Source organism: Drosophila nasuta, unplaced genomic scaffold, assembly GCF_023558535.2.
Source record: "Drosophila nasuta strain 15112-1781.00 unplaced genomic scaffold, ASM2355853v1 ctg39_pilon, whole genome shotgun sequence".
Lineage (NCBI taxonomy): Eukaryota > Metazoa > Arthropoda > Insecta > Diptera > Drosophilidae > Drosophila > Drosophila nasuta.
The window spans coordinates 93529-104857 of NW_026869556.1; the positions used below are offsets into that span (position 1 = coordinate 93529).

The following is an 11329-nucleotide window of genomic DNA, read 5'->3' on the forward strand; positions in this document are numbered from 1 at the left end:
TGCTGATAGACTTTGCGGGGTCTTCCGCGCTTACCAGTCCTTATCGTCTTGGGACGGCCTCTACCATGTCTCACCGGCTGAATTGCCTCTTCGGCTGTGCCCTCGTCACTCGATGAACTGTCTTCCGGTTCGTTTGCGATACTGTCCAGCTGCATATCGATGCAGTCTTCTGGTTCATCATAGAACTCGTCAAATGCACTCTTGAATCCTGAAACATTCATAAATTTGACGTCATTGCTGATTATAATCGTGCGTCGCTGGGGGGAATACAATCGATAGGCTTTCGATTCTGTAGCATATCCCAGTAGTATACATTCTTCTGATCGCGACTCGAACTTTCCCTTGTTTTTTCCTTTTATCAAAGCGTAGGCCTTTGTGCCAAATGTTCGCATATATGCCACTGTCGGGACTTTTTCAGTCCAGTAAGTATATGGAACGTCTCCAGATAACGCTTTCGTAGGACATCTATTCCGGATATACGATGCCGTGTTGATCGCTTCCGCCCAGAACGAAGGTGGTGCTCCTGATTGTTTCATCATACACCTGGCCATCTCTACTAATGTCCTGTTTAGTCTTTCAGCTATACCGTTTTGTTGCGGCGTATAAGGAGCAGTCAACCGCCGGCCAATACCATGCTTCTTCAAAAAATCATCGAAATATTTGTTTCGAAATTCCGTGCCATTATCGGATTGCAGATTTTTGATTTTGCGGCCTGTAATATTCTCAGCAGAAGATTTATAAGATTTAAATGCTTCGAATACTTCTGATTTTTGTTTCAGAAAATAAATCGAGCAATAACGAGAATAATCATCTATAAACGTTACGAAATACTTATTTCCGCTTAACGATTGAGTTCGCATTGGTCCACACACATCACTGTGGACGATTTCCAATGGCTGCTTTGACCTCTTCTCCTTCGCGTTCTTGTAGTGGTTTGCTGTCTGCTTTTCGCTTATGCAAATCTCACACTTCGACATCTTTGCGTTCTCGCCAATAATCATTCCGTGCACTTTACCAGTCTTTGACATGCCCCTTAGATCACATTCATTTAAATGGCCCATACGGCTATGCCAGATATTTATGTCACTTTCTTTGTCATTTATATTGTTTGCTTCATGTTCTTTGGCATTCAAATAATACAGGTTTCCGTATCTTTTTGCACGAAGCCACACTTCTTTATTATTTTTCATAATAACTGCTTCATTTTTACGAAAATGCACTTCATAACCTTTGTCCGTGATTTGGGAAACCGACAGCAGATTTTGCCGTAGCTCAGATACATACAAGACTTTTTCAGTATGATCTCATGGTTCTTTTGCTTCTCTTTAACTTCGATATTTACGTCACCGACAGCTTTCACCGTTGCTGTATTGTTATTTGCCAAATGCAATGTTTTCACAGTTTCTTCAACGTTCTCGAACATATTCTTATTAGAACTCATGTGTGCCGTACAACCGCTGTCTAGGCACCACATATTACTTTTCCTTCTATGTTGTACACATTTTCACATATATTTAGCGCTTCCTTTTTATTATGTGCTTTACTTTCGGTTTGCCCGTTCTTCTCATTTGGTTTCGATTTACTTCGACAGTCGCGCGCGAGATGACCGATTTTATTGCATGTATAACATTTTCTCGTTTCTCTTTGTTCTTTTTCTGCTTTACCGCCGCCTTTTCGGCGACTTGCATACAACGCACTTTGTTCTTCGCGCTCACTTTTGCCTTTGCGCGCTTCTGCTTCTTCTAATATTTTCACACGCAGAATATCAGGGTTTGGCAATTCATCGCGTGTCTCTATTGCTCATCGAAATGTTTCATAGGAATCCGGCAAACTATATAACAGAAGAATCGCGAGGAGATCGTCGCCAATGGCTACACCAATTTCTTTCAATTTCTTTACTGCATCAAAGAAATCATTTATATGTTGTCGCGCATCACTACCTTCACTCATACGGGACAAAGCTACACGTTTGAGCAAACTGGCTTTTCGCACTGGTCCCTTCGATTGAAACGTTTCTTGCAGTTTCAACCAATATTCTCTTGCCGATTCACAGTTTTCAATTAAGGCCAATTCAGATGGGCTGATTGACAATAGGATGTCTGCACGAGCTTTCTCATCTTGCTTTTTCCAAGCTTCTTGCTCAGCCTCCGCATCTGGGCACAATTTTGAGCCGTTTACATATGCCCATAGATCGCTCTTCACGAGTATGGCACTCATCTGCAATTTCCACGTGTCATAGTTCTCCGCGTTTAGCGGCTCTATTTTAATAAACGCACTTGCCATTTTTCACGGCTTATTGTTCACAACACTTTCTGTCCTATTTACCTGCACTAGGGATTCTGGGCCCATAACCTGTTGGAATTTGGTCCAACGATCAGATCGCAGTAGTGCAAATAAATAGACAAGAGTTAGTTACGCGGAAATAATAATAAATGTTTATTATACAGCCAATTCATTTGCTGTGTTCTTTACGACTTCACGGCTCAAAGCGAACTACTCTTTATTTCACAACATTCTATGTCTATGGTGAAATACAATACAAGGATGCCAGATTAATATATGCTTAACTTAGAGTTACCAGATTATCATTTTGTTGCTTACGTTAATTCGTTAATTTCAAACAGTTACAATAAACAATAGTGAAAGAGAAAAGAAACGGAAGGAGAGGAAAGTAGGTTAACAAAGAAGACGGAGCCACTCTCTCATGCAACACAGCTATTATTGTGTGCAGACGCCCACCCTACCATGATCCTGCATTCATTGCCAAAAACTAAAAGTTGGCAGGATCCCTAAAAGACAGTGGTTCGGCTAACCTACTCCTGCTTGGTTAGGCATGGTTCCAAATAAAAGTGAACAATTAAGCGGACATACTTAATTTATTAACATATAAGAAAAGTGATTTGAATTTTAACATTACAAACGAAATGACAAGAAAAATAAATAAATAAATAAATTAACGGACAAACATAGTAAGTGTGTATGAGGCGGAATTAATTAAATAAGGCCAAAAGGAACAAATAAATAAAGAAATACTAAAAATAATTAACCTATAAATATAAAATTTGTTCTAGCATAATTATAATATAAATAACAATTTTAGCATTTAAATGTTTGTGTAGGGGGCGACGTTGGGTTAAATAATAACACTTCACTTTTTCAAATTATCACAACTTGTAACTTTGTATGGAATTTATTCACTTGAAAATATACATGTGCTGCTTGAGTCGATTTGAAAACATATGATAGAAGGCGGAATAGCAGAAAAGCGGATGATCGCCGTGCAGACGCCTTCCGTACCAACGCGGGTGACGGATAGCCGGTAGGCTGTTGCCAAAGATGCGCTGATACGGCTGGTCGCCGCGCACGGGTCGATCAGCGCTCGCATCTCAAATGTCTTGCATCCGGTGTCGAACAGGATGTTGGCCGTCGGAAGTATGCTCACAGCCTTGTCCTACAGCAAGGATGCGAGCGACGTCGGGAAGGCCTCCTCGGACGTCGGCGAGGCCGGTCGATGGGGTGACGGCGAGCGGGAGCGTGACTGTGGCGAGCGTGGCCGTGGCGAGCGCGGCCTTGGCGAGCGCGGCCTTGGCGAGCGTGGCCTTGTTGGGGTTCGGGACCGGATGGAGACCGGTTGGTCTTCGCCTCGTCGCTGACGGTTGGGGTGAGCGCTGCGTGCCTCCTTGAAGTGCAGCAGTGTGTGGTGATCCCCGACACACCCTGCACCTTCCGCGCTGCGGCAGGATTGCCCGGAGTGCTGGTGGGCCAGACAGTTAGAGCAGTACTTGTTGATGAGTACTGCTCTCAACCGTTCTCCGCTGTCAGCCTCAGGAATCGCTGACACTTCCGGAGTGGGTGGATCCACGGCACGCGCGACACCGGAACGAGTTGGTGCCAGCGGGGCGGTTCTGGTGGGTGGATGTGTGTGACGGCATACTACATGAAACGAAAACAAAAAACAAACGATTATTGTAATAGCCTCTTTGCAGTGTCAATGACACACGGAACAGGACAGCATAGGACAACACAGGACGACGAATAAGAGTACAGGATAGGATGTTATTCGTCCTTCAGTCCTTCTGACGTGGAGGGTCAGTCTTGCTGTCCATCGGGAGTAGAATAAGTTTGGCAACGGGTCTTCGGATGGTACCCCGCGCCGTGAGCACATCTACCACTCGGACCTTGGCGTCGGTGCCTGGACACGTCGTCAGCACCCGTCCTAGGCGCCACTCGTTAGAGGGAGGTTGTCTTCCTTTATGACGACCATGTCACCGATCCGAAGGTTCCGGGTAGGGATTGCCATTTCGTTCCGTTTGTGCAGCTCCTTCAGGTACTCATCTTTCCAACGGAAACAAAATTGTTGGTGAAGAGCCTTCAGTCGCTGCCATCGATTGAGGATGGAGGTGGCCGGTTGGTTAATTGGTGGTTCCAACACCGAAATAAGAGGGCCACCTATGAGGAAATGGCCAGGAGTGAGCGCTAGTAAATCCGACGGATCCTCGGACATAGGGAAATCGGCCTCGAATTCAGGCAGGCTTCGATTTTAGCGAGAAGAGTGGACAACACTTCGAACGTATATTTCGAGGTGGATGTCGCCTTGTAAAAGAGTGCCTTAAAACTCTTATCTCCGGCTTCCCATAATCCACCCATATGCGGGCGCCCGGCGGGTTGAAGTGCCAGGATAGGCTCTTGTGGGCGTGTTGTGCGATGATGCACTCCCTCGTCGCTTCCAAGAAGTCGTTGGAGATCACCTTGTCAGCTCCAACGAAGGTTTTCCCGTTGTCCGAGTACATTTGGTGTGGACACCCGCGCCGTGCGATGAAACGGGAGAATGCGGCCAGGAATTTCTCCGTCGTGAGATCCGATGTTGCCTCCAGTGGATCGCCTTCGTGCTGAAGCACACGAAGACGCAGACGTACCCTTTGGTGATGAGGCAGGCTCGGCCAGTGTAGTTCTTTATTTCGAATGGGCCAGCGAAGTCGACTCCAGTGTGCGTGAAAGGTCTCGAGTAGGACGCCCTTTCCTTGGGCAAGTCCCCCATCATTTGGGTCTGCAATCTCTTCTTGTAGATGACGCAAACCTTGCAGGAGTTGATGGTGGATTTAACGAGGACCTTCAATTTTGGAATCCAGAATCTGGAGCGGATCAGCCGCATGACGACTTGGTTACCCCATGTAAGGATATACGATGGGTGAAACGAACCAGTAGACGTGCAAAGGACGAGGAATACGAGAGGATGATTGGATGACTCTCATCATAACGCAGCGAGTGGGACGCCCTCAGACGCCCACAGGCCCGTAGAATCCCCTTGCCGTCGAGGAAAGGGTTCAAGTTTCGGATTGAACTTGAGGAAGGAACCTGCTGCTTGGACTGCAGACATTGGTATTCCTGTTGGAAAGTTTGTCGTTGAGCCATGACGATTAGCCGCTCTTGGATCCGTGACAGCTCATCCGCTTGCACCACGGTAGAGCTTGGAACTGCCAACTTCCGACTCCTATCGATGAATCTGAGGACATAGGCGGACGTGCACAAGGAAGTCAGGAGTAGGAGGTAACTTAGCGACGTTGCACTTCACCCGTTGCTCCAGCAGAGTCTCCGGAATGGGACTTGGAGATGTTGGCCATTGATCCGACGGGAGATGAAGCCACTCTGGTCCATGCCACCACAAAGAATTACACATCAATTCTTGTGGCAGGACACCTCGGCTTGCGAGATCTGCCGGATTGTGCTCGGATCGCACATGCGACCAGTTCTTGGCGTCGCTGGCTTGGACGATCTTGGCCACGCGGTTGGCCACAAAGGTTGTCCATCTGCAGGGTGGCTTGTTCAACCAGGCGAGAACAATTGTTGAATCAGTCCAAAAGAAAGTCTGGAAACTTTCTGCTGGCAGATTCAGGAGGAGGGCTGCAGATAACTCAGCCAACAGGACTGCGCCGCAAAGCTCCAGACGTGGCACTGAGAGAGACTTGACAGGAGCCACCTTTGTCTTCGCAGTAAGGAGATGTGTGGAAACCTTGTTCGCCGTCTCCACACGGACATAGATCGCTGCTCCGTACGCCCTTTCTGATGCATCACAGAATCCGTGGTACTGGACCTTCACCCGCGTCTGGAATTGGACCCATCTTGGAATCCGGATCTTTCCCAGAGCAGGATAGCTCTGGAGGTACTCCTTCCATTGGAGTGAAAGATCCGTGGGTAGGTGCTCGTCCCATTCGAGCGTTCTCAGCCAGATCTCCTGCATGAAGATCTTGGCTCGGATAACGAAAGGGGCCAGCCACCCGGCTGGGTCGAAAAGCTTAGCGATTTGCGAGAGCACTTCCCTCTTCGTGTAGGAGTCCTGATGGGCAACTTCTGGTGGCATGAAGAAGAACTCGTCATCGTGAGCTTGCCACCTGATGCCCAGAGTTTTCGCCGTACTAGAGTCTTCGAGTTCGAGGAAGTCTTCTCGTAGTAGATGGTCCTTTGGAATGTCCTTCAGCACGCTCTTATGCGGGAAGCCAGCACTGTCCAGGGCTGCACACACTTCCGTAATGGTCCGGATGGCCTCTTCTCTTGTGTGTGTCCCCGCTAGGACGTCGTCCACGTACATGTTCTTGGAAATGACACGGCTTGCGAGAGGATACTCCAAGCGTATGTCATCAGCAAGTTGCTGAAGGACTCGTAGAGCCAGGAAAGGCGCACAGTTGACACCGAATGTCACCGTGCTCAACTCAAAGTCACGGATCACACCGTCCGACGTGCGGAACAGAATTCGTTGGAACGGTGTGTGCTTTGAGTCCATGAGGATTTGGCGATACATCTTCGTTATGTCCGCATTGAACACATATCGATAGTATCGCCATCGGAGGATCTGCAATGTGAGATCCGATTGGAGAATGGGCCCTGAATGAAGGATATCATTCAGACTCTTGCCATTTGAGGATGGACAAGATGCGTTGAAAACGACCCGCACCTTCGTTGTGGTGCTATCTGGTTTGAACACGGCGTGGTGAGGCAGGTAGAAATTAGAAGTCGTGCCAATCGCCTGATGCGATATGGGTGTCATATGACCCAAGTCCACGTACTCCTGGAGAACGGCATTGTACTGTTCCTTTAGAGAATCGTTTCTTGACAAACGATTCTCGTTCTTGAGGAATTGAGCCAGCGCTATAGATCTGGAATGACCCAGTTCAATGCCATCGGGCTTCCGGAATGGAAGAGTCACCCGATATCTGCCACATTTGCTACGAGAAGTAGTCTTAACGAAGTTTTCTTCGCAAACGAAGTCTGACTCCTTTATCAGCTTCGCTGGAATATCCTCCACCTCCCAAAATTTGGAAAGTAGGCTGTCGAGCTGTTCGTCTGCTTGGAGGGCGACTCTTGTCGAAAACGCAGAAACAGTTGTCGACATACTTTGGGAGACGGGGCCGGTAAGAATCAAGCCAAACACGGTTTCCTGCCCAAGGAGTGAGCCACAAATGTTTGGCCGGGAGCCGCTCAAGATGACCGACGGAAGGATATCCGCGCCAATTAGTATATCGATCTGAGCGCTCTTGTAGAAGTGTGGATCTGCCAGTTCTATCGCTGGTAGATCCTTTAGAAAGTTCGCGGCATATCGAAGGAGGGCAGTTTGCCTGCCAACTGTGGGATTATGAATGCCGAAGTCTCGATATGGAGCCTCGGCTTCGTCGGAGAACCAATGCTGAAGTGACATAACTTCTGCGATTGGGCCGCAACTGCGTGATTCAGCCCGGATACCTGGGCTCGCACGGACTGGAAAGGCAACTTAATGCGTTGGAACAAACGCTCAGAAATGAAGGTCGCTTCGGACCCGGAATCAATTAGCGCACGTGCGGTATATGTAGTGCCCAAGTGGCAAACATTGATGACCGCCGTGCCGAGAAGGACATTCTGAGCATTATTGGCAAAGAAATTCTGCACATTAGTTGCCGTTGGATTTGGAGTGGACTGTATATTGGACGATGAAGAGGCACCATTGTGGGCACTGTCACCCCGATGGAGAAGAGTGTTGTGCCGCCCTTTGCATGTAAAGCAATTGTGCGCACTCGTACACTCTCGGAGTTGGTGACCTCTTGCGAAACAGTTTAAGCAGAGACTTTTCTGTTTGATGTATGTCATTCTCTCGTTGACCGACATTTGCAAAAAACGCGGACACACCCGGACAGGGTGATTCTCCTTTGAGCACAAGTCACACGATTTGCCTTTCGGAGTGACTCGGGCCTCAAAGCAGTTGACTCGCTTCGAATTCTGCGGACGGGATGGTCCTGCAGTCGCGATCTGTGAGTTGGCAGTCTGTTTCACGTCCTCAATCGCTTCGAGCGTACGGTAGCGCTCATTGAGGAACGTGCTCATATCCTGCCATGCGGGAATTTTCGCTTTGTCCACCAACGATTGCTCCCACAACGAGAGTGTGAGCTTGGGGAGTTTGGACGAGCAGAGGAAAACGAGGATGCAATCTGCGAACGGGCTACAGACGGAAATGTCTGAATGTTCAAGAGCGGTCAAGCAACGCTGAATCGTGCTCTGCAGCTCCTTGATAGCTGCTCCCGACTCTTGGGTAACCGTGGACAGGTTAAACAGGATCTTCAACTGGCTTGTTATTAACAAGCGCTTGTTCTCAAAACGTTCGTTCCCATCGTTCGTCAGCGGAAATTTTGTTACTATTTCATTGGCCTCATCTGCGGTCTTCGAATTCAGATGGAAAAGTTTCTCGACCGGAGTCAACCTTGGATTGTTGACATAGATGGCCGTGAAAAGGTCACGGAAAGTCGGCCACCGCAAGTAATCCCCACGGAACACTTCGGTGTCGACTGGAGGGAGCCGGCAGCCACTGGAGTATACAGGAGGAAGGGATGCTTCACTCCTGCTGGACCCGGAAACCTGGGTAATTTGCCCCTTAACACGGGCGAGACACCGCTCGTACACTGCATAGCAGTGATCGTATTTTGCCTCCATCGCCTGTGTGCCTTCACTGTCGCCGTCTTGATGCAGTGCATCAGCGCATGTGGAGTAAGCGACATTGTCCCAGAGGACTTGCAGCCGGTCACGACGGATTTCGTACGTGTGTACATTGTCATCTTCGGCTGCAGGCTCTCTGACCCGACTCTCGAAGTGCACCAGTCTGTCAGAGACGGCGACGAAGTTGCTGAGAGCCATTGCACGGGTTTTGCTAAATTTAGCTTGGACGGAACGGGTAGTTGCCTGACTACGTAGAGCAGTCGAAGATGTACGCAACAGCGGAGTCTTTGCAGAAGCAGACGGCGACGGACGATCGACCTTTACTCGGAGTTGAGCGGCAGGTGTGGCGGATTTGGACCCCGAAGGAGCGGGCGAAGCGGACGACAGGCGAGGAGATGTGGTCGGAAGCTTTAACGAGTGTTTTGAGTCTTTTTCGCTCTTTTGGCTCTTGGACATACTATGCTTCGGCAGTCACTTTAGAGTCTTTTCTCAACAAAGACTCACGGTAAAGCGGACAGCCGAAAGCAAGCACAAATGGAAAGGAACTTCGGCTGTCACAGGATAGTGAGCAAAGCCGACACAAGAAAACAGACGAGGAACAAAATCGCTGTTGGAAAAAACCAAAAATGTTTAAGTAAAAACACAAACAGCAGCGTGAATCTTTATTTTTCGGTGTGATTGCTGCTGCTTATATACGTATACGGAAATGGATAATATATGTGTATATATGTGTGTATATATGTGTAATAATGGATAATATATATATATGTGTGTGTATATATGTGTATATATATATGTGTAATAATGGATTATATATATATAATTGTGTGTATATATGTGTATATATATATGTGTGTGTATATATGTGTATATATATATGTGTAATAATGGATAATATATATATATTATATGCAACAATGGATTTGATTATACTGTATAGTTTCAATATATGAGGAAGATATACGGAGTGTATATGTATGTGAAGCAGTATACGTATCTGTATGTATATGTATATAGTATATATATATTATATGAATAATACTGGACTTCAGTATGTATGGACCATATACGGAGTGTGTAAGTGTCGTGTATGGAAAAGTACGTGTGTGTATGTGTGTTGTGTGTGGATGTACATATGTCGTATGTATATGTGTATATATATATATATATGTATATATATATATATATATATGTATATATATATATATATATGGAGTGTAGTGGATCTACGCGCGTTTGCTATGAGAGGAGCAACTCTCTTGTTATTTGAATATAACCAATAGAAGAGCGCTTGCCTACACAGGAGTGTGTTAAAAGAAAACAGACAAACGCGATACGACAGAAAAAGAAATAGCAAAGTACACACAACCGCGGCCAAAAACGGAAAATATTAGCGAACTCTTTTAAACTTTATAGATACTTACACATACATATACATATAAGGATATATATATATATATATACTGTGCCAAGTATACACAAAGTAGAAAAGATGGCTGAGAAAATGCCGGTCGAACGCTTATGTACTTATATATATGCTGTGTCACATATATATAAGGCACAAGGAAAAAAAATATGGCGCGAACACGACACTTGCACAAATGTATGAAGGAAAAAAAGTGTATTACTTATCTTGTCAACCAATTGCTTACTGGGGTCGAGCGATATCCAATCCGGCTCGAAGGACCAAAATGTTTAGGGGGGCGACGTTGGGTTAAATAATAACACTTCACTTTTTCAAATTATCACAACTTGTAACTTTGTATGGAATTTATTCACTTGATAATATACATGTGCTGCTTGAGTCGATTTGAAAACATAAGATAGAAGGCGGAATAGCAGAAAAGCACTAAAAGAGGCAGGGTGACCATCTTCAGAGGAAAACCAAGAACAGTGTGTCTGTGCGTATGACACGGTCACACGCACAGTATACTAGCTTTGTCGCTATCGATAACTTTCGATCGCGACCACACTGTCAGCTGGCCTGAGTGGTCACACCTGCAGTCATCTGGCATCAACAATGTTGATTAAATTAAGAGAAGGAAAAAATTAGATAAAATGAACTAGTTTTGGGTTCATTTAGAAATGCAATGTTAGACCATCACACCGAATATAGGCAAACACTAGATGCAAGTAAAAACGAGGATCAGCTGATGGCTGTCACTCAATGAAATGTTTTGCTATTGCCAGTCTCGCAAGGTCATTGACCGCTGGGACTGCAGACAGCTGTAGCAGCGCTATGGTCAGATGGACCACCATCAACAGGGAAGCTTTAGCTCTAGCTCATAGATTATTAATTAGTTAGAGTGAAACAGACTTACATACATTAGAGACTCCCACGCAGAAAGATCTTTCCTTGTGTTGGTGCCTGTCT

The 11329-nt window shown here is 46.4% G+C and overlaps 1 protein-coding gene across 1 annotated transcript; it reads right to left on the minus strand.

Annotated features, from left to right (window-relative positions):
* Positions 1-4216: 4216 nt before the first annotated feature.
* LOC132797951 (uncharacterized) lies at positions 4217-9153 on the minus strand. Its single transcript, XM_060809697.1, has 6 exons — positions 7735-9153; positions 5568-7678; positions 5167-5503; positions 4982-5110; positions 4644-4889; positions 4217-4516 (listed from the first exon to the last, which is right to left on the minus strand). Exons 1-6 carry the CDS (start codon positions 9151-9153, stop codon positions 4217-4219), a joined length of 4542 nt encoding a protein of 1513 aa, XP_060665680.1.
* Between the last annotated feature and the right edge of the window lie 2176 nt (positions 9154-11329).

What these genes read in the sequence shown, in the direction of transcription:
- LOC132797951 (XM_060809697.1), bottom strand. Translation starts at nt 9,153, where the DNA reads ATGGCTCTCAGCAACTTCGTCGCCGTCTCTGACAGACTGGTGCACTTC. An exon ending in ATCGTATATCCTTACATGGG is followed by an intron (nt 5,111 to 5,166) that starts GTAACCAAGTCG and finishes CCAAAATTGAAG; the next exon opens with GTCCTCGTTAAATCCACCAT. An exon ending in GACCTTTCACGCACACTGGA is followed by an intron (nt 4,890 to 4,981) that starts GTCGACTTCGCT and finishes CGTGTGCTTCAG; the next exon opens with CACGAAGGCGATCCACTGGA.